This window comes from Necator americanus, chromosome III (genome assembly GCF_031761385.1).
Source record: "Necator americanus strain Aroian chromosome III, whole genome shotgun sequence".
NCBI lineage: Eukaryota > Metazoa > Nematoda > Chromadorea > Rhabditida > Ancylostomatidae > Necator > Necator americanus.
Window position 1 is genome coordinate 35,487,660 of NC_087373.1, and position 24,041 is coordinate 35,511,700.

Consider the following 24,041-nt stretch of genomic DNA (forward strand, 5'->3'; position numbering starts at 1 on the left):
TTATTTACAACAACAACATTTAGTGACTATAAGAATGATGTGTAGTATGAAAACAATAAGTGATGTGTAGAAAAGAGCCTGCGGACAATACGTCAAAGATTTCGTATCCACGTATTCGACATAGCTAACCAGTGCCAACGTTTTGTAGAAACCTAAATAATATCGAAATAAGTTGAGTAATTAGATAACAATTAATCCTTAAAGGCAGTAGACCACGAATCTGACGTGGTGAGAGAATCCGCGAGAAAACCTATAGTGGGGTCAAAACGACATGAAGCACGGTGCAGTTGCGTAAGCGGTTGCGCTGGAGCGGTGCGATGGAGCGTAGCGGTTAGGATCGTCTAAGGATCCTCGCTACACCCACACATCTCTGCAGTTCGCCTTGGTCCCACCTCGATTCCGCTGTCTCCACTGCACCGCTCCAAGCGCAGCCGCTTACGCAACTGTGCGTGCTTCATGTCGTTTTGACATAATTATAGTAACATCTACACCGTTCTAAAATGTTCGGGGGTTGAGCTCTGTCATTTGGACATCAAAAAAGTAGCATATCCCAGAAGGATTTATTTATCCCAGCTCCTACGTGTATGGAGACAGGAGCAGAATTTTTAATGTAACTCTGAGCTCCCTTGCTAAGCAAGATCTATAACTAACTAGTTAATTATGCAATTAAAGCACATCACCTTGAAAAAGTGGCTATGAAACCTTACCATACACCCCAACAACCATGGAGACCAGCGATATTCCAACGTAAACAAGTGCCACCATCAGACCAACAACGATTTGAAACGCATTCTAGAAAAATACAAAAGAAGAGAAAATGTCTGTATCACCATAAACACTGGACTACGTACAGATTAGTAACTACAACTCGAAAGTGAAGAACAGAATGGAAACTTCTAATCTGAACATACCTTGACACCTTTGGAAACAGCGATTGACGTTTGCATGCATGTGACGAAAAATGCGGTAGCTAACAAGATTTGTAGCACACCTAGATATGGGAATTCTGTTGTCCTAAGAGAAAAATTAACAATTTCTTGAAGGAGACAACCACATACCATATATGATTAGAATGACAACAAGCTTCTTTGCGTTGATAGCTGATTCTGGAACCCGATTCACGTATACTGCTCCGACGGTAATTGCTGCCAATCCTGTTGCCGCCGATACGAACGACGTGACAGCTTGACGCGGGTTCACTGAAACAGAAGCTACCTTTGTTTTGGCTAAAAAAAATGCGAAAGAAAAAGGGAGAGAAAAAGGATATGTACAGACGCTGAATATTATAAACTGCACTTCTTTCTTTCTTGACCAAAAACAAAAAAAAAACCAACAACAATGGCATAAAACAGTAGATTAAAACGTAGGAAATTTAGCAAAATGCTTAAAGAAGCATACTTTACCTAATATGTGTCAAAACAAACAGCCCTGATCCTTGCACCTGACCCTTATGTCCTTTGAAAAACCTATGTCAAATACAGCTTTTTTTTTGGAGGAATAGGTGCAAGGGAATTAGAACTATCGGCAGCTTCCTCCCTCAACGTGCCACCCAGTATTATTTGATTGATTTGAACTCGATGAAATGGCGCTTCGTTGCGGGACCTGACCGGTATTGCATATACATTTCCAATGCCATTAGGTTGCCTTCTTATTTTTTTTTTACACATGCATACACTTTGTAATTTCATAGCTTCCTAATGGTATACTGGTGATCATCCGTCGATGTATTCACCTTGAGCGTCTATCAGAGTGTTCCATCTTTCTAGAAGAGCTACAAACCCTTAGGATCTAAGGCTGGAGGGCTGAGACTCAAAGAGCAACTCAACAGTGGATTTGAGGTCGGTGAAAAACTGAAGTTTTTGCTTGAGGGAATGGTTAACGACCTGGAATAAGTGGTAGTCTGAAAGGGGAGATCCTGGAAACGGAGGGGCGGGCATTTCCCAACTCAGAGCCTCAAGTTGGCAGTGAGTCACAGAAGCGACATGCGACCGCGCGTTGTCGTGGAGGAGGTGAAAGCGACACACTCTCTCGCTCGTTTTTCTCTGATTGCGACGGCCGTTCAGGCTGGTATTATATAAAGACACTATCGCTTGTATACACATAACATATCTGGCTCCCTCTTGCCTATTTCATCCTATAATGGCCGAACATTCCACCCATATTCGACACGTACTCCTTTACGAGTTCGAATCTGGCCACCCCGCTGCTAAAGCACATCTCCAGCGCTTCAAAGCCGGAAACAAGAAACTCGAAGATGAGCCTCGCTCTGGTCGACCGACTGCAATATCGTTCGACGAACTGAAGAATCTGGCGGAGCAGCATCCATATGAAGGTGTGCGGTATTTTGCTGCCAGTCTTGGATGTTCGCTGTCCACCGTGAGCAGTCAAGACCGAACTTTTTCACCATTTCGAGGGATCGCAAATCAGTCCGGACTGCGATCTCTCGGAATGGTGAAAAAGCTCGGTCAGTGGCTCCCACATGCATTGAGCGACGGCAACCGCCAAAGACGCCTGGACATCTGCACTCAGCTGCTCTCCAGAAGCCGCAGATTTGACTGGCTGGACACCATTGTCACTGGTGGTGAAATATAGGTCCTCTGCGTCAACCACACCCACAAACGTGAGTGGTGCGCTGGCGATGAAATGCCGGATCCTTTCGTGAAAGGTGAAATCCATGAGAAGAAGGTCATGCTGAGCGTCTGGTGGGGAGTTCATGGAATCTACCGTTTCGAACTGCTGCCGGACAACACGACAGTTACTGCCGAGGTGTATTGCGCTCAACTGCAAAGACTGGCCGACAAGATCCGCAAGGAGCACCCGAAGCTCGACAACGTTCGCCTGCTGCACGATAACGCGCGCCCTCACATCGCGAAAAAGACTTCACAGAAAATTCTGGAGCTCAGATGGGAAGTTCCACCGCACCCACCGTACAGCCCGCACCTGGCCCCGAGCGACTGCCACCTCTTCCGATCGCTTCAGCATCACCTGGAAGAGAAGCGCTACGATGATCGTGACCACCTCGAAAATGACCTTCGGGCTTTCTTCGCCTCCATGTCGCCGGAGTTCTACGCCAAAGGAATCCGTGATCTTGTGAGACGTTCGCAGAAGGTTGTCGATGTTGATGGAGATTATTTCGTCGAATAATAAAATGTTGTTAAAAAGCTGTGTTGTTTTGAAATTTTGCCGTATTTCGGCAGATACTTTCCGAACACCCTAATGAAAGAGTAGATCCGTTTCCGTTGTATTTATCACCGCAATGACAAATGTATTAAATACAAGCCTAGAGATAAGAAATTCATAGAATGATAAGTGGTGGTTTTACAGAACTACCGATTAAGAACCACATGAACAATCGTAGATGGCGAAAGTGCACCTTAATTTTAGCTTACTAATCAAATGCTGATGCTTTTTAAGTCACACACATTAGCAATGTATAATTTTTACAAACTCCACAGCACGATTTCTTAGGTAGAGCCATACAGATAGATTACTTATGGTCAGAGTATTCTTATCCTCAGAAATATTTAATTAATTTATTTGGAAATGCCCGCACATGTGCCATGAACTAAACTAAGAAAAGGCAGAGCTCACAAGAATTTCGACTTAAGTTTGTGGAGCAAAGTTGACATTTTTTTCCACAGTTATGTGGTTAGTTGACATCTCACACTACTGCTAGAGAAGGTGAACAAATTTCTAAGTGAGAAGCCTTTTCCTAGTTCAGAGCGGTTATAGTCGGATCAAAACGACATCAAGCTGGGCGAAGTAGCGGAGGGAGTTGCGCTCGAAGCGATGCGGTGGAGCGTAGCGGTAAGGATCTAGAGAGGACCGTTGATAGCTGCAGTTCGGGATGGTCCCACCTCGATCCCAACCGGTACCTTCACGGCGCTAGTTCGAGCGGAGCCACTTGCACCGTGCTTCATGTCGTTTTGACCAGACGATACCAGAGTTTGGGTGGCCAACTTAATCAGTGGACGAAAGATTTATTCAATCTGCGCTTCCTTGCTTGAAAGAAAAATGGCACAGCATATCCAACTCACTCATTTGTTCGAGAATCTTCACAAAATCCGCGACCATATCCTCTTGTGATCGTTTTTTGCGCTCCAATCGTCGGTTTTCTTCGTTGTCCTCGATTGGAACAACTGTGACCTCCAATACGTGAAAATGAACAAGGAATCAAGGAGCGACACGGCAAAAATCAAAGAAGTAACGAGAACAAATTTTAGTCGTACCTTCGCTTGTTCATCATCTTCATCAATATTCGTTAGTTTATCGTTCTTCTGTAAATTTGAACGGAATGGTTGTTGAATATGGTTATTATCATGTACAACATCAAAATAGTTGAAGAAGACGTTCATGGTGTCAGTTCGGCGCCAAATGACACACAATCAAAATGCAATGAGGAGATCAAATGACATGGTTATTTATGCGGTTTATTAAGGTCTATTGCTGCAATTTGACCTTTTATTTAAAAAAGATAACAATCAGAAGAAAAAAGTTGCTTAGAAATTCAAGAAGCTCGAAGCAAGTCTTGATATTCAAATTTGATGGTTGTTTTTTTTTTGGACATGGGAATAACTTGGTACATTAATTCTACAGTAGACGAAATGTTATCTCCTATCCTGTACACTCCAGATGCCCTATTGTTGATGTCTGCAATATGAGGATCTGCTGGAACTTTCTGATGGATGTTTGAATATACTTTTGTTTGTTCAAGCGATCGTAAGTCACGATTTTGACTGCGACTTTGCGCCATGTAGAAGGAGAGTTGTGGCGGAAACGTAGCGATCTTCTGGATGAACGCATCCTTCCTCAACTATATCCGTTGATGTTCCTGGTGGTTTCTATTAAGACAATCGCAAAAACTAATAGCATTTCGAACAGGAGATTTTCAAAGAATCTGTATGAGATAGAATTGTTTTTTTTCAGTACGAGAACTGATCCCTAATAAGAAGAAGACAAGTATGCGTAGTCTAGGTATTGCTAGTACATCATACATTGTTCCCATTCTATATTCTTTTCTAGGCGTGCATTAGGATTAAAGGCATCACCCCACGAATCTGGGGTGGTACCGGTTTCAGGTGGGTTATGCCTACACTTGGTCGTAGATTATGGAGAGGAGAATGATTCCGTCCATTTCTTCATAATTGCCGTAAAAAAACGGCCCGGAAGATGCGGCGCGTGCACAAGGCTGGCGCGCTCCAATCGAACTCCTTGTAGAAAATAGCGCGCCGGAACGCCCAAAGCTGTATCATCCGGGCCGTTTTTACGGCAGTTAGGAAGAAATGGACGGAATCATCCTTCTCTCCATAATCTATGACTCCATATGGGCATAACCCACCTGAAACCCGCACCAGCCCAGATTCGTGGGGTGATGCCTTCAAAAAGTTAAAGGCAGCGTATCACGATTTTGACGTGGTGCGGAACCCACAGGGAAAGCATAGAATTCGGGTAGTAGATTGCGGAACCCAGCGTGGTTCCGCTCATTTCTTCCCAATCATAACAAAGAACGGCGTGGGAAGTGCTTTATATCCTACGAGGTACGTTAGAACGCTCATCTATGTACAAGTTTCGGACCATTTAGCAGCCTCTTCATTTGTTTTACCTGAATAGGTTGGTGAGGAGACCTCATTAACCTTCGAACGTTCGTTCATGTAGGCAGCGAGTGCACAAAAGTGGCACATGGCAGTTGACTTCGTAGGAAAGAACGCCGTCTTCCACGCAGTTTTTTACGTCGTCTAGGGAAAGATGAGCGACACCATCCCGGGTTTCGTGGTCTACTACCCGAACTCCACGCTTTCACTGTGGATTCCGCACTATGTGGAAATCGTGATATGCTGCCTTTTAACCGTTCATATTTTCTGGGCGAAAGATGAAGTGAATGCAGTACATGGCACAACACTAGTCAGAACTATGCAGGGCCCCCAATATTATGACACTGAAAAAAAAGAATAGAAATTTTGTATTCTGTGGTTGTAGTTTCTATTAGTGAGCCTACGAAGTTTTCAGATGGAACCTTTATGAGCCTGACGTTTTGACTTCTTCGCCGTCTTTAAAGGCTTAAATATGGGGAACGATAATGGTATCAAATTATTTATACTGCCATTATTATTTATACGGTAACGTGTCGGTAACGAAGACGTTGGAGGCGTTTTGGATTCTTAAAAGAAATCCTTCAATGAATAATAGGAATGAATGTTTGTCGATAACGAATGAGTTCTTGCTACTTGTACCGCTCTGTGACCTATGACTGCCTGATATTCTGTATGTAAATCAAGTAATTTATATCGTCGGTGGTAATCCACACATAGTAATATTGATTCGCTGGTACAGTGAGCAGTGACAAGTACCTACTTCCAGCTGCCGCACATCTGGTGGAACACTACGTAAAACTATTTTCAATGTAGACGGCTTCTGTTTTCACTACCTTGAACAATAATTAAAACACTGACACAGTGTAGTTTGGCACTTGACGGAATAAACGAAACACTTTTCCAATAAACCACTATTTAAGCCTCTGAGGACGGGGAAAAAGGCGAAACGTCAGACAAATAACGGTTCCTAAAAATCGTTTCTAAAAATCTAAGTCCGGTCTCTAAAAAAACCTCACAGGCAGGAAGTAATAGAAAACTTAGACCGGAGTATGCCAAGGTTACAAATCACGAGAACGTTTTAATTTGTGTTAAGTTTCCGGAATAGTATCATCGTCCCTAATTCGCTCTTCAGTAAAAGTTTTCGGGTTTCTGTCAAGATTTACGCCACATATTCTCATCCTACTGTTTTTTTTTAAATAAGCATAAGTTTCCAAAGGGCAAAACTAGTTGCGAAATAGAAGTGTTTTTTCTGTACGAAAACTAGTCTCCAGCAACAAGAAGAGATGTATACGTAACCTAAATTCGACGCGGGGGATCTGTTTTCACACGGAATTTTTCTGTATGGCTTAACATGTTTGCATAGGATATGCATAGGATTCTCACGTACCTTATCACCTTTCTTATCCTTTAATTTCTCCTTTTCCTTTTCGCCTTCTCGATGTATCTTGTACATTTCGTAGTCTGAAACAGAGGAAAAAATCAGAACTTTTCGGGTTTTTTTCTCACCTGAGAGGGCTGAACTACACGATCTATTAGGGGACCCTTTTTAATCGAGTTTTAGAAGAGTCATGAAGTCTTATAAAAGCTATAGGGATTCTCTAAGATTTCCATGGTGTGCATCCACAAATTCTACGGACGGTTCAAATGTACACAGGAAAAGCTTTAATCATGTATATTACCTTAGGGAACAGTGCACATAGTAAATATGGTATTTGAATAAATAAATGTGTAAATAAATATAGAATGTAAGTAATAATATGTAATGAGAAGAAATGATAAATGAATAAAATTGATAACAAATATAATTTTTTCTCAGGACTTCTCATCTATACTAGAACCGTTTGAGAATTTCTGGATCTGCCTCGTTGCCCGGCGATTGGAGATCTACAAATTCCGTCAATATCATTCCCTATAGCTCCGTTGTAATTAAAAGGGTCCCATGTCTCGATGGACAGATACAGCCGAATAGAAGCGACTTGTAGCCATGTGCAAATGCGTTGGTGGCTACGCTGGTACTCGCGCCGTGGGACCCCTAGCCGCCTTTACCCAGGTCAGTCTGATTGAGGCTATGGAGGGTCCCACCTCGATAGCAACCGCATACGCTATTACACCACGAAGGTTCAACACGTTTTGACCTGACTACAATATTGATTTTTTCTTCAGTATGTTTATTAGTGTATTAGCACCCTACTGTTCTCCAACTAAACAAATCACGGAAAAAACTTCAAATTTCCCGCTAAAACAAGGAAAAACTTCCAAAATACAAAGAAATTTCGTAAGAGAGAAATAAGAAATTTTATAAAGTACGGTATTGGTGTACGGTAGAAGTGAGAGTAAGCGATAATTGTTGAGAATTTCACTGAACTCTCGAAGAGCTGTATTTATGAGTTCCCGCACCTGTTTAGATGTCTCCTAAGATGATCGTTTGTAGGTCTGTGCAGAATTTTCAAGAAATAATTGCTCTGTTTATGTCTGCTGCTTTATTTTCGAAAAGTTCGTCGCCATGGAGTCAAGGACATTTCCAATCGCGGACAATTTTTATCTTCAATGCCTCCATAAAATATTCCAGAAAGTACAAGCCGTTTGGTTTCCTTTACGAACTTCCCACGCAAGCATTTGCGCTGTTTTCTGACGTCTTATGCGCGTAAATAACTTGTCCAACGAGTAAAGGGTATCGGTAGTTCCGCAGAACAAAAAATAACAGTGAGGAACGCATAATGTCTTAATGCTAATGTTCTCGCACGATCAGCTGATAAAAACCTTTAAGAAAATAATATTTCAAAGAAGGAACACTGGATTTATTTCAGTTTTAGCAGACCTTTTTTAACTCACACAAATAACTCACAGAAATTCCTCAACTCCCATCTAGGTCTCTTCCTCACCTCGGAAAAAAGGAGGAAAAGGCGAAAACTGATCCCTACAATGTCATTGGGCCGGACGGATCGAAGTAGCTTGTTTATAAAATACGATGGATTAAGGCACATACTTAGTGAGGATCAGTTCTCGCCTAGACAAAGAGCAAGCAATGCAGGAAATGGCAATCGACTGCAAAACCATAAATAAACGAAGGGAAAGAATGTCAGAAATTTTTTGTTTAACACGGCAGTAATTTTCTAGGAATGTTAACAATTACATATTTGCGACGTTTTCTTTCTTTTTCGGATGAAAAACAGTTCATGCCATTGATGTTTACTGGAGAACACATAAACACTATAACAAACAGCGTTTAGAGCAGTTCATGGGAAAAAACGCTACTATGAACGCTTAAGACCCTCTCACGGATCTAATCTTCCACAATCGACGGTCAACGACGATGGATTTCCCCCAGAAATATAGAGCTTTTGACCATTTTATGACATTTCTGGAGATTTTCGGGATTTATGGCCGGCTTGGTACTGAAACCATTACGCTTTTTTTTTGAAAAGGATTTCCTAGTTCAACCTTTCTGAGGATAAAAAAGGAAGTAAAATATATGTTGGAGCAAATTTTTCCCAGTTATCCGTAAAAATCAAATAATTCTTGGAACTTACACAAATAATAAAACACAAATAGCGGAAATAAAATTTAAAAAATTAGAAATAGTGAAATAAATAGAATAATGGAATAAATGTACTTTAACAGCTTTGAACTGAAGTATTTGAAAATACGCCAAGAAAAAAAAATTCAAAAGAGTATACAGAGGAAAAAAGAAAGAACGGGACGAGGAAGTATTCATGGAAACAATTGAAATAATCTATGTTGTTTTGTTTTAATAGACTTGAAGAATAAAATAACTATTTCGTGTTTGCGGGACCCCAAAGAGTTATCTGCGTGGGTCCCCACTAAAAGATCACGCGGACATTCTAGAAATTTCCTTCTTTTTCCATGAGAAATACTGTTTCGACAACACTTATCGCTACTAAACAAGACATTTTTTAAATGATTTTTTCCGAAATAAATTCACAATTGAATGTGGAGCTCATCTGACAGCGATGCGAAAAATAACTGACGCTCGGTTCATTTTACTCTATAATTTATAAAATAAACTGACAGCTAATGATAATTAATGATAATATGAATTTCATTTTGCTGTATTATTTATAAAAATTAACAAAAAATTAAACAGTATAGAAACTCAAAAGCACTCCTTCGTAGAGAACGGAACGCTCTTTCAAATAGTGGATGTTATAAAAAGCTAAACTTTTTTTTCTGTACGGGAATTTAAATTTGAAGAAAAAACCCGCATTAGTTATGAATCAATGGAATAAATCACTTTTCTAAAATGATTCTCTAAGAAATCAATTTTCCGCTTGTAAAATTTAACAAGAAGGGAATAACTACTACAATAACTATAATAATAGATCTTAACGAATCCCAGAGCAAGCAGAAATTCGTTTTTGAATGATTTTTTAAAAAAATGTACTAACCTTTCATGATTATCAGAAAACTTTCGAAATCGAAAAGATTTTGAAGAATATCCAAAGCGGCTGAGGTTTACCAATAAATGAAGTCCGCACTCCATAGAGCGCTTATACACGATTAATTCGTTTTTCAACGATTTTTTGTTATTAATCCGTGCGAATTGGCTTCCCGAAGTGGTTTAAGGAGATTTTAATACGCGGCCATAGCTTGACTTGAGGTGATTTCGATTCGTTAGTCATTTAAAGGAGTATGGATTGAAGTTGTTGAACTTTCTACAGTATTAAAATAGCAGATACTATTCTTAATCGAGGATAACGATTATCGAATTAACAAATTTAGTCAGATTTGTGTTATATATAGCATAATAATAAATAAAAATAAATATAATGAACTAATAGTATAATATACAGATTAGTTAGTATTATCAAGTTATTATATTAAATATATATTATAGTATCTTATTATAAGATATGTTATTAATTATTATATCAGGGATTTAGTCCATATTGGTGATAAACACTTAATTTGCTGGTTGGTCCTCAAACGATTAACAGCAGTATGGCGGCGGAATTTACGCTATACCGAAGCTGTTAAACTTTCTACAGTATCAAAACGACAACCACTACTTTTATCCAGGGCTTACGAATTCAGAAATTGATCGAAAATTCGGATGGAATCAACGGATCAGCGACGATCTAGGAAACATACATGATAATCTCCCGATTTGCTGGTCCTCAAACGAATAACAATAGCCTAGCCGGTGGAATTTATGCTCCATTTTCAGAATTCAAATCACCACACGAATTACAGCTATAAATTTACTAAAATGGTTACATTATATTGTGAGAAGTCTACGGTAACGCTGTACAGTATCGAAGAATTCTAAGAATACACCTTTGAGACACCTAAATCCTTCTAATCGCCAACCATGTAATTTGTTGATTGATTGATTGATTAATTAGTTAATTTTTTATTTACAGCACAAGTCATTTTTGTTGCAGATTATTATTATTATTATTATTATTATTATTATTATTATTATTATTATTATTATTATTATTATTATTATTAACTGTTATACTACTGTACTGTGCTATCATTGTATTTATTCATGTTTTGCACTGTATTATTTTCTTATTATATTATTTTTGTTTTTTTTAACCATCAACGACAGCGCGTACCTGGCGTCGATCAACTTCTATATTTGAACAGAGAAACAATAATAATAATAAGTAATAGACCCATTAAGAACGGAGAACTTTTTTAAAAAAGAAATCAAAAAATAACTGTTGAAAAGTGTCCGGCTCAGTGTTGATTTGTCGTGGTGTCGTCCAAACGTTAATTATTACAACAATATTATGTTATTTGTAACGATTATTTGTTGTTATTTATTTATTTTCTTGCGTATGGCATTTCTATTTGTAAAAGTTTCTTCTTTTTTTCGCAAATTTGTCGAAAATGCTCCTAAATACATTAATCGGCGATTTTTTTTTGTGATGGAGCGTGTTAATTCGTTCTACGACAATGTATAAGTTCTATACTGGTTGATTACCGATCGATAATTATCACTAACCATATGAAACCCATATTGAAGGCTATTTAAAAGATTTAGAGTGTTTATACTTATATTTAGCCGTAAAGCGTAAACATATAACGATAGGGAAGTGGAAGCGAGTGAAGAAACGAAGAAAAATGTGAAAACAACATATTTTCCGCTTAAGCTTTCGTACTTTAAGGTGATTACCGTCGGCAGATTACTGCGAAGCCATCCATAACAAACAGATTTGGTCCGAATGATGGATAAGCGTTAACTATGCCCGAAGAAAGAAAATCCATAGAAACGATCCCTATTATTTTTGCTACGGCAAAGTTACATTTAATGGGAAGGGTGAAAATTTGAAAACTCCCACCCTTAATTAAAATTATTGATTAAAAGTGTCATTAGAGGAGAAAAAATAATTAAAAATTGAAAAAGAAATGGAAAGCTGAAGAGTTAATTTATAGGTTTGCCGTGTTTTTTTTTCTTCTCATCACAATTCCCATGAGAAATCGGAGATTGGTTATCTAGAAAAAAAAACTGACAATTGCCTCCTCGCTACCAATTCATCATTTGTGAAAAAAGAAATGATTTATTGCTGTCTGGAATGTTTCTTTTAATCAGATAAACATACAGATTCGAAGAAATTTACGATGACCATAGCTAATTTTTATATTTACTACGATTACAAGGAAATACATATACAGTATAGCAGTAAAGTATTTATTTAAAATTTTAAAGTATCAAAATGTTACAAATTCAAACTCCTATTTACGTTAAATTATTGTTTGAATTATTAAATTATTAAATTATTAATCATTATAAATCATTTTAAATCTATAAGTTTTTTTTTTACAAATTTAAATGATCTATCAAAATAATAGTAGAAAGGCTGACCGAGAAAAGAATGAACCAATTTGAACCTACGAAAAAATTTCTGTTGCCGAAAAGAATTCTGTGACCAATCACGTAGCAGGTTGTGTCGGTGCTGACCAATCACAACAATAAACAAAAATTTTGCCCAAAATGATGTAGTAAGACCGAAAGACCGGTTTTAGGCCTTTTTAAAGGTACTGTAGTTATAGAGACCAACGTCTGTATCAGCGATCTATGTATTTTATGTTGCCATGGTTTAGAAAGGGATTTCATATTGTGGTTGATATGACTTAAAGGCATCATCCCACGAATCTGAGGTGGTACAGATTTCAGGTTGAGTATTCGTGCACGGGATCGTAGATTATGGAGAGGGGGGGGGGGGGTGATTCCGTCCATTTCTTCCTAATTCCCGTAAAAAACTGCCCGGAAGATGCGGTTCGTGCAGAAGGCTGGCGCGCTCCAATCGAACTTGTTGTAGAAAATAGCGCGCCGGAACGCTCGAAGCCGTATCTTCCGGGCCGTTTTTTACGGTTATTAGGAAGAAATGGAAGGAATCACCCTTCTCAATAATAATCTACGATACCGTATACGAATACTCCACCTGAAATCCAGACCTCAGATTCGTGGGGTGATGCCATTAAATTGTAGTTTAGTTTCTGTTATCATCTAGCTGATCAGCACTAGACTTGGGAAACATAGCTTTACCAAAGGTCGATGAGCCGCTCCGCCCAACTCTGCCCTCAATTACGGTATAACGGGATCGAATTTGCTTGCTGTATGCTTTTTGCTCATTTTACTTCATGTCTGGCTCATGGCTCTGTTTGTATAAATAAATCTTGATTTCTCAAGGCCTGGTGAAAAGTCCCGCGTGGCAACTTAGAATTTCGGTTGAGCCATCATACCAGTTGTGCCCTTAAGAAAATATGCGGGGAAATAAAAATAAAATTGAATTACGACATATTTCACTAACGTTTATAATGATCAATTCAAGGGAAGAAGAGCTATATGTCAATGAAATTATAGTTTTCAGAAGTTACGTTGTCAAGTTACGTTGCTGGAAAAACGAACGTGCGCATAAAACGTTAATTTGTTGATTTATACCGGATGCTTCTAATAAGAAATGGCCAAAATTTTCATTGTACATTGGCCGTTGTTGGGTACTGGCCTTTTTATACAATAAATACTTGTGAAAATACTTGAAATTTAGTTGGAATACTTGTGGAAATCTCAAGAAATTATTCAGCGATTAGTACTGATTGATTGAAGGATTAAAATAGAAATGAAATAAAACAATAGAAATAGAATAATAATAAAAAGAAGTGAGTGATGCAATAATAATATAATAAATAAACTATAAATAGATGATAATATGATAATAAAATAATAATAAAATAAAAAATAAAATTAATTAAATCAGTAACATAACACTCAACATAACACAAATATGTCAATATGTCGTTTGAAGGCGTTGAAATTATGGTATTCCGCTTTTACGCGCATTCCCAGATGTTTTAGAATATTTACATACATTCCTACTTTTCTCTTTCTCTTTCTCTTCTACTCTCTCTCTCCCTCTTTCTCTTTCTCCTTCTCTCTCTCGATGCCTAGTTACCTTTAGATCTATGCCATACACTACCAGATATGTAAGCTTTACGAAATCGACATTACGTGCCTGTGAGGCGCGCGAACAAATGGCTCGGATGAATTTGGTGGATGCCAGTCGCATTTAAGGTATAGACGGGCCGCATATAGTCGGTACAAAACGACATGAAACACATACAGCTGCGTAAGCGACTGCGCTCGAAGCGGTGCGGTGGAGACAGCGGTTGGAATCGAGGTGGGACCATAGCGAGCTGCAGAGATGGGTAGCGAGGATCCTTACACGATCCCTACCGCTACGCTCCACTGCGCGGCTTTGAGCGCAACCGCTTACGCAACTGTCCGTGCTCTATGTAGTTTTGACCCGACTATATACGAGTCTTATTGGTACTTCCAAGTGCCAAGTGCACACGGTGGTCCTGCTTGTGTTAGATGCAATCAGACGTTTGAGCGCACGTTCTCTGCACGTGCGAGCTATAAATCTTGCACAGTTATATGGCGGAAATTGTCCAGATATTGCGAAAGGTTGCTGTAGTGCAGCGCACCGCCAAATTCCAACCCGAATAGGTCAAATAGCTAAAGGGAGCGTGGAATCTTCGGTAATAACACTCCGTTCCGTTACGTGAAACTGCAAGACGTTGTCGCCCTGAGACCTTTTCGGGTCCCTCGTTGTCTCTTCGGGTTTCGGTTTAAAATCCTCAAAATTGGAAGTTTTATATCGATTAGGAACCAACGATAAGCGGAGACTCGCGAGCTACGGAACAGTGAGTAAATGATGGATTCTGTGCGAGCTCTCGCTGTAGATCGAAAAGGTTCGGGCAGAACTGCGTTCAAGGACGATACGCTTCAGCGAAGATCCAGGGTACTGCGTCAGACGATAATACCATAATGCCACGATCACGTCAAGAATGTCAAAGCGCCTATATTCCAGTTAAAATTTTGCAGTCCATTTGTTACTTTCCGTTCCCGCGTGTCTGTTTGCAGCAAATCCACCGTACATATCTCCGCGGTGGGACTCTCGCTAGTTTCACTTCTTAGTTTAGTTTCTAGTGATAGTGACACTAAAAAAAGGACTAGAAACCCCTCGCTGCTTTGAGCAAAACAGCGAAAAAAAAACGTATGCCATGAAAAAAAGTTTTGGTCATACCATATACTGTGAAAATGGCCCAAAATAATTTTAAAAGACTCCCTCCGTGACCCGCGAAATTCTCATCCTGATGTGCTGTCACAGTTCGGACGAAATAACGAAATGCTTGTGGGAACAACGATAAGATAAGCGTGGATTGCGTCGATAAGTCAAAGTGAGGAAGAGCGGGGACCAGTTCTCGCGGCATCGATAACGTACAAAAACTTTTGTTTCTACTCCTACGGTTAAAACAAAGGTGAATAAAAGTTTTTGTTCAAAAATATTAAACGTAGATTCAGTTTATAAATAGGATGCTAGGCTAAAGGATTGAGTTTCAATGTGAATTTAGAGATATGTAAATTAACAAAAAAAAAAACGCAAAAAAAGAAGGAATGATAAGCTACTCGGTTTACTGACAGCCAATAACGTAACAATGCATTTCCATGTTTTATAATTAAAATAGACCAGAGTAGAATTTTCAAATAAAAAGGAAAGAGTGAGAAATACATGGGTTTTTCCCTGTTTATACAAAAAAACAACTAAATTAGATGAGGAAAAAAAGGGAGTTAAAAATGAGCATTTCAATGCTGTTAGAAAAAAAAACAGAAAAGCGATAAATTTCATTTTCACTATCGTCTTACTTTTTACTACCTTTACTACTCGAAGGTCCATAGTGAGTCAATGCTTTAAAATCCAGCTAGAAAACACGCTTTCTCTAGCACTTACTGTTTTTTTCTCCGGGAAAAAAAGAAAGAAAAGAAAAAGATGGCAAAACAAAGAAAACAAGAATAGCAAGGACAGAGAATAGAAAATCTAGAAATAAAACCGAGAAATAATAAAAAAAGAAGTATTTTTCAACTTATATTCCATAGTATACATATCCAAACATTAAACCAGGAAAAAAAATATGTTTAGTTTCCCGTTGTTCTGCGTCTCTGCCGTGGTTACTGTAATTTTCTGACTATCGAAACAAATTAAATCGCGTTCACGCTCACCTTGCTGCGCGGACTGCGCAACTGCGCTACGACCGATAACATTGTCGTCGAAGCAGACGACTTTAGTGCTCATCTCGCTCTCGAAGAAAATAAAAGCTACTCAGAAGCAAATTCTCGTCTAAAATGCTTGTGTTTTTCAGCGAATCACCGGAAATCTCAGCTGCTTGTCGTCCGACGCGTCACTCGCTCTCAATCCATGTCTTCTTCTTTTACTGCTGAATGTCGTCGTTCGCTGCTCACTATCGACGTCGAACGAAGAAAAACAGAGTGGTTCATAAATTTCAAAGCGAATGAGTATGTCAGGGAATGTCAGAACGGGTTCGATTCAAAACATCTGACAAGTAAGTGGAGTTCAGATGTTTGATATCCACGACCGAGATCCACGACGGGACAAAACTCTTGTCCCCATCACTAAGATTGTCGAAAAAAAATTGAAAAATTGAAATTAAAATTGTTCATAAAAATCAAAGTTTCCTTTTTTCGTTTCCTCTTCCGAAAATTTACAACTATGGCCATTGACTGAGATCACAGTGAGAAAAATATGAGAAACATTCTGGATCTCAAAAAGCAAAAATCCAAGCATGAACAGCCGAAGAGATGATGCTTGACGATCACCGGCGACCTCCTCACGTTCGTCTCATAAATGTGATAAATATTTAGTATCAAATGTAGACATTATTGGATTTATTGATTTATTTATTACTGCATTATTGGATTATCAATTTTTGTAAGTTGTATAATCCGTTTTATCGATAATAAAAGCTTTCTCATGCATAAACGGTATGATTAGGTACTTTTTCGGAGATTAGGTAACTTAGATATAATAAAAATGTGAGCTGCATATAATTTTTTGGCTTGTATTGAGTAACGCATGTATGCACCATTAATTTTTTTATGGTGTACGTTTGTTTCTTGAATGCTTCGTTCATACACACCAAATAACCAATAAATAAATAAATAAATAAATGGGTAAGTAAAAAAATAAATAAATATGCAGCCAGCCAGAGGTAAGGCTCAGTCGACCGGACGACTTCTCACTCAGGTTTTGGAACATTCTTGGTGCATTCTCTGAGTGCATTTGCACTTCTGTTAATAGCAGTACACCATGGATCTGATGTGACATGGATTTCTTAGGAAAGCTTCTATACAGGGTCGTAGATTACGGAAAACCATGTGGTTCCGCTCATCTCTCCGCAACCATCGTAAGAAACACATGGGAATCTCTTTGGTTTCTATGAGGTGCGTTAGAACGCGCTTCTATGTACACGTTCCGTTCCCTTCAAAAGTCTGTTCATTAGTTTAACTTGAACAGACTGGTGAGGAGACCTTATTGATCCTCAACGGCTCGCTCGTTGATGCGGCGCGTGCGCAAAGGTGGCGCGCTGCAATGCAAGTCCTCTTTAAAGACGGCGGCTTTTGAGCCATTTTTTTTACAGCAACCACAAAGAGATGAACGAAACCGCCTGGTTTTCCGCAATCTATGAATCTGCGTAGAAACGTCCCATGAGAAATCAATACCACGTCAGATTTGTTGTATGCAGCCTTTAAAGGCATCACCCCACGAATCTGAGGTGGTACGGATTACGGATTACCGATGGAGCATTCTTATACGGGATAGAAGATTATGGAGAGGAGGAGGGGGTGATTTCGTTCATTTCTTCCTAATTGCCATAAAAAACGGTCCGCATGATACGATGCGTGCACAATGCTGGCGCGCTCCAATCGAAGTCGTTGTAGAAAATAGGGCGGCGGAACGCCCGAAGCCGCATCTTCCGGGCCGTTTTTTTTTACGGTAACTAGGAAAAAATAGGCGGAATCTCCATTCTCTCCATAATCTACGATCCCGTATACGAATATACTATACTCCACCTGAAATCCGTACCACCTCAGATTCGTGGGGTGATGCCTTTAAGGCATATGTTCATTTCTGCATTTATAAGCTTGAGGGTGTTTGTGTTTGCTTCATCATTTGTCCATTTTCCAGTTACTTGTTAACACTGATAGGTTTGGGTTCTTTACCTTACTCTTTACCGCTACTTCGCGACTTAGTAAACAGCTGATTTTGCATTTAATTCTTCCCGTTAGTAGTTGTTAGTTCAAAAAAAGCGCGTAGGCGTCGAGGGTAAAATGTATTTGGGGGGAGGGGGGGGGGGTTATTTCTCGAAGTAAATAATTGAATCAATCAGGGCCCTAAGACCTAAGCATTTGCCTTAGCGGATCTATAACATGTAAGCTAAAGTTAGTAAGAGAAAAAATAAGTTAGAGCGTCGAGAAATAAGAGCACCACTGAGTCCCCCCTTTTCCTCTAATCCCTTCCCAGTTACATTTTCCCCAGCGTCGAAAGGTCATGCCGAGAAGCATCATAAAAGTTTCACCACCTAAAAACCTCTGGGCCAAAGCAAAGAATGCCCAGATTGTCAATCAGCGCTATCGGAGTTTTCTCTAACATTCCGAAATTTCTGGAAACCTTTGAAAAATCTCATTCTCCTTCGGGAAAGTGGATTTATCGGAACGAAACGAAACTTCTTTATTATTGATTTGCTTGAAATGTAGTGCCCAGGTTCAAAGTTTTCTTTAAATTTTGGTATTCTGCATACATGACTTTTTTTGTTGTTGATTATTGAAGTTCCTTCAAATAATACGAAAACAACTTATATGTGGAATCGGTGCAAAAAGTGACTTTTATCACTTTTTTTTAGGTTTCGAAAAATTTAAAAATGCTAAATGTTAGTTCTTTTCTTCCTTTCAAAAGCATTCTATTATTATTACTGTTTTATTCTAGAATAATCTCACGCTCGCCCATTTTTGAGTCCAACCAGGATTTAATAAACTATCATAGCATCCTTGAACATTATGCATTATGAAAAGAATTATGAAAGGAAGAATATTAGCATTATGAAAAGAAAAAATTACAATTTTTAGTGTAGTACTGAAGGATTAGGAACCCATTACCGTAAAATCACGAAATGGAATTTCAAATACGAAAAACACTTCTTATTCATGGTTTAGTGGCCAAATAAGTAACCAAGTCAAATATTCAAAATTGACGTTCAGAAAATACTTGAAATCACAGACCAGCGCCGGGATTTTTGTAGATTTTTGGATTCTGACCTCATCTGCCACTAACACGAAACTCTGAATGAATCCTGACCAGTTATATCAAAGTTTATTCAGTATTTTGAAAAATTTAAGATATAATTTTCCAAATTCTTTTGTTGCACTTGTTGCACCCCAAATTGAATTTTTTCCATTTTTTTTTATTTTTAGAGAATTTTTAAATTCTCATTTTGTTGAAATTATGACTTATTAAATTCTAAAATTGGAATTGTTTTAGCATTTACAATAAAATGGAGATCGATAAATCCTGGCATGATAAGTGGCTGCTTGCGTTTGTTTTCTTATATTTGTCTCATTTGATCCATCTTTTTTAGTCACGGCAAGAAAATCCCAAAACACTCGAAGTCATAATTAACCCGCATCTATTATTCATAACATCAATCCACACTGGAATCCGGGCTCCCTTTCGGCAAGACCCCCTAAGGGCTTGTTATTCAGTTGAAGAATACCGCCTACCGTACCTCGTCTGATGCTATTACCATAAACTCTGCACTCGCACTTCAGTTTCGTCTGTGGTCACTCTGCGGCAGGATGCGTAGGCCGGTATAAAAATAGCTAGAGACAATTGGAACCGTTTTAAAATGTAAATAAGAAAGTAGATGAAGCCGCTGACGTTAATCGATCCGCTTAGGACCCGCCTACGCTTTTGACTTCAATTCAGAGTCGTCTGAAGTTGGACAAGGACACATGTCTAGCCTATAGACTAGACTTGCGAGGGTGAGCCGATGTGTCAATTTAGTGTTTTTATCCTCCCAGACGTGTCTAGTACAAACTCATCGATGCCAGAGGGGTCGAAGGGCTTGGTTGGCATTAGGGCGGTTTCGAACCATCGATCGATCGTGCAGACACAGCGGAACGTCTTACCGACTGCGCTACACTCGGCCTATATAAATAATATTTACGTGAAAAATAAGAACGGCTAAGAGTTTCTAGTCCAGCTCTGCTCTTGTAAAAATCGCCATTTGTGGAATTTACCAGACCTCGAAAGGAAATCCTATTTGGAACATCTTAAAGATAAAACAGAGTACATGGATATCTTCCTGGAATTCTTTCGAAGAAATTCTCGCAAAGGACGTTTCCGCATACTCTCATATCGCATTCGAGAAAAACAGCCATTCTTGAACACTTTAATTAAATTCCACGAAACATAAAGAAAATATTTCCACTGAAACGAGAGAGAAATGACTTTTGATCCGAGACCACCAAACGCAGAACAACGCAGGCAACTACCACGTAACGTTCCTTACGATGGGGGAATTGTTTACGACGATTACGGAGGCCCTTAACCACATAAACTTCCGACTGATCTCATAAATTTGCAACTTGAAAGATCCATTTTCAAAACATCACGTGACTCGAGTAGTTAACCCAAGTTCAACCAAAAAAAAGGAATAAAAGGATGAAGTCCACGGCGTTGGTCAATCTCTATGTGGATACACCTACGCGTTCGACGTCAATTCAGAATCGTTCACGTGATTTTATTTTATTTTTTATTTTTATTTTGTATTCGATTTTATTATTTTATTTACCTATTTTATTTATTTTAGGAACGTGTGCAGCTTTACAATCATTCGCCTATGCAACCAGCCGATGTGAAAAGTCAGTAATTTTCTATTCTCCCAGGCGAGCCTAGTGCCAATTTATTGACCCCTGAGGGAAGGGGGGCTTGGTTGGGACCGTGGCAGTTTCGAACCATCGATCGATCGTGCGCAGTTAGAGTTGAACTTCCTATCGACTGCGTTATACGGTGTAACCTCATACCGACTACGCCTCCGTCCAAAGAATAGATCACACATTTTGGGTCCCAGGTGGGACCATTTGTGGCTAATCCGTCCATGGGCGCACCTTTCCGACTGCACCTATCGCTCTGTTTTGAACTTTCTTAGGATTGTAGTGTGCTCAACAGAAGAGTTACCCCCAAGTAATACTAGTATAAGGAAGGTTCTAGGAACATTTGATTCATTTCAAATAATCTAACTTGGCTAATGGTGGACACTCTTGGTCCGGATTTCTCGAACCTCTTTGGTAGAAAAAGACCACGTGCTTTGATACATCCGGTTTTTTTAGCCCTCAGTTTGTTTTTTTTTTGACCTATGAAGACGCCAGGAACACTGGAAAGCAGAAGGAAATTTTCATGAAATTAATTAAATTCTGATCGAGAAAACTAATTAAAATTATCAATTATTAATATGGAATCACACATGACAAATGCCGTACTGGTATAATGTTTCTCTGCATGATTACTACAGTATAAATAGAATCCTTAGGATCCTTAAACTGTAATACTAGTATAAGGAAGGTTCTAGGAACATTTGATTCATTTCGAATAATCTAACTATGTGCTAATGAGTGGAATACTCCTTAGGTACGGGGATTTCTCGGAACCTCCTTAGGTAAAAAAGACCAATCGATCGCTTTGATTAACAAATCCGGTTAAATTTTTCAACCACCTCACCCCAATTTCGTTTTTTTTTACCTATGAAGACATTATGAACAGTGGAAAGAAGAAGAAAATTTTGCTTCATTTCACCGTTTCAGGATGAGCACTCCTTGCTGATTTTTTTAAAAGAATTTTATGTAGTTCCTTTTCACCTTTATTCTCCTCTTTTTCTAAAAAAAATATATTTCTTGCGAATTCCAAAAAAATTCGGGAAATAAATAGTGGATAGGTCATATTCATTGCTCAAACTGAGAAGCATCAGTGTCCAAAACTGTTGCATCGCCGAGTATCACATGCTGAGCACGTGAAACACGTGCGTTCCTTGATTGCGGACTGAATATCCGGGGCAGATTAACGTTTAACGAGATCATGAGTTAAACTTACGGGTTTTTGGTGGATTACGACGTGCACGCGGAGATTTCTTTGGGAAGTTCCAATTATCTGGCGCCCTTTCGAACGACAACGATGCCGGCAAGCGGAATTTCATAGCCGGTAGCTCCGTAGCTGTCAGAGAAATGAGTGAAAACGACACCAAAAGTAGCGATGGAGGTCTTCATCGTGGGTCACGGAGTGATCTCTCTTATCGATCGAGCAAAATCCGTGTAAGACCACCTTGATCCGAGTTCTAAAGCCGCTTCCTAAAATCTCTTCGAGGATTTGCGTCGTCAAAGAATGTCACAGAAGTCCCTTCCTGTTCTGTCATTGACGTCTGTCTCAAAGAGTTCTGCGCTGAGTCCTCTACGCTAATAGCGCCCGCTTAGTAAAGAGGCTGATCCGGGATTGTTTATCCACACATTTCTCTAAAACAAATATTTATATTAACTCTTTGACGGCTCAACGGTAAGTTACGCTTTTTTCTTGGTTGCGTGGAACAATGGGGCTTATCAGTTAATCGCAGACTTCTCAATGGTTATTTTTCATAAATTCCTATTTTTTTAAATTTTTTTCTTACTTAATGGGTTTTACATTTTTAAATGAAATACAAACATTGCTCGTAAAAATCGAACTGCTTGCCCTACGCGTCAGATAAAGCAGCAAATAGCAAACAAATGCGCTGTCGTCAATAGGATAATAAAGAGAAATAATAATAATAATAATAATAATAATAATAATAATAATAATAATAATAATAATAATAATAATAATAATAATAATAACAGTAATAAAAATGGATGGTAATAGTAATAAAAATGATATTAATAATAATAATAACCATAACACCAAAAAACATTAATTATAATGATAAATATTTGGTATTTTTCGTTTTTCTTCCAGGACATATCGTATTAATGACGACTCCTTATTTTGTTATTTTTATTTTATTTTATTTTTTAAGTAATTAAACACAAACGCTGTCGCCAATAGGATAATAAAGAGTAATAGTAGTGGGTAATAATAATAATAATAATAATAATAATAATAATAGAAATTAGTAGTAATAAAAACTATATTGATAACAATAATAACCACAATACTAAAAAAAACAACAATAATAATAATAAATATTTGGTACTATTCGTTCTTTTTCCAAGACATGTCGTAATAATGACAATTTTCTATTCTATTATTTTCATTCTGTTTTATTTTTTAAATCTATAATTTTTTATTTTTTACTTCTATTTATTACGAACAACTAGGAGTGAAAATGAAAAGGAAAGTGAAAGTGAAAAGGAGTGAAGCAGTTTCTATCGCATCAGCATATAATAAGCTAAAATTATATTTTAACAGGGAAAAATCCTGAAAATCATTGCTAGGGGAGAATTGAAGAGAGAGACAGTGACAGCAACAGCGACATAAACATTTATCGAATAGTTAAAGGTGTTGATGAGAGCGATTTTGTCTAAGGAATTATTTTACCATTTTTTTTTAAAGAAGGAGGTCACTATTGATATTTTTCATTATATCCTATAAATGATTGAATACAATTTTTAACGTTCTAGCATGGTTTTGGATTTGGGCAGATTCTGTCTAAGGAATTATTTTGCCATTTCATTTCTACAGAAGAAATTCAATAGGACGTTAAAAACCGTATTCAATTATTTATAGGATATAATTTAAAGTTCAAAGTGAGCTGGAGCTTGACGTTTCGATCCATATACGAAACCCATTGTAGAAATTTATTTCTGGATAGAAAGTAAGGCAAGTAGAAAGTAGTACATGTTTTTTTTTCTTAAAAAAAGAGAAAAAACTCACTGATCATCATTTTCCTTCCTGATTTCTTTTCCAGAAGAAAATGTAGAAAAGAGGGGACGAAGGAGAGAGGGGGAGAGAGAGGGGAATAAACTGAACAGCAAGCTGAGAAATGAATGACCCACAGCCGAAAAATGACGCCAAAAATCTCAGAAGGAAGCAAACGGCA

At 38.4% G+C, this 24,041-nt stretch overlaps 3 protein-coding genes across 5 annotated transcripts; 2 read left to right on the forward strand and 1 right to left on the reverse strand.

The window, feature by feature from the left end:
* Window positions 1-23,885, reverse strand: RB195_012001 (uncharacterized protein; the record flags this gene model as incomplete). Of its 3 annotated transcripts, XM_064193660.1 has the most annotated exons (8): window positions 1-152; window positions 708-792; window positions 912-991; window positions 1,059-1,199; window positions 4,038-4,146; window positions 4,230-4,277; window positions 6,979-7,052; window positions 16,126-16,198. In XM_064193660.1, the coding sequence occupies 8 exons, from the start codon at window positions 16,196-16,198 to the stop codon at window positions 1-3; spliced, it is 762 nt and encodes a 253-aa protein (XP_064051243.1). The 3 variants fall into 3 exon arrangements, with proteins under 3 accessions (XP_064051243.1, XP_064051244.1, XP_064051247.1); XM_064193661.1 differs by lacking the exons at window positions 4,038-4,146; window positions 4,230-4,277; window positions 6,979-7,052; window positions 16,126-16,198 and adding an exon at window positions 1,674-1,716; XM_064193662.1 differs by lacking the exons at window positions 1-152; window positions 708-792; window positions 912-991; window positions 1,059-1,199; window positions 16,126-16,198 and adding exons at window positions 3,727-3,815; window positions 23,876-23,885.
* Window positions 2,140-2,592, forward strand: RB195_012002 (uncharacterized protein; the record flags this gene model as incomplete). Its single annotated transcript, XM_064193663.1, has 1 exon — window positions 2,140-2,592. The coding sequence occupies one exon, from the start codon at window positions 2,140-2,142 to the stop codon at window positions 2,590-2,592; it is 453 nt and encodes a 150-aa protein (XP_064051245.1).
* Window positions 2,644-3,144, forward strand: RB195_012003 (uncharacterized protein; the record flags this gene model as incomplete). Its single annotated transcript, XM_064193664.1, has 1 exon — window positions 2,644-3,144. The coding sequence occupies one exon, from the start codon at window positions 2,644-2,646 to the stop codon at window positions 3,142-3,144; it is 501 nt and encodes a 166-aa protein (XP_064051246.1).
* Window positions 23,886-24,041: the final 156 nt, after the last annotated feature.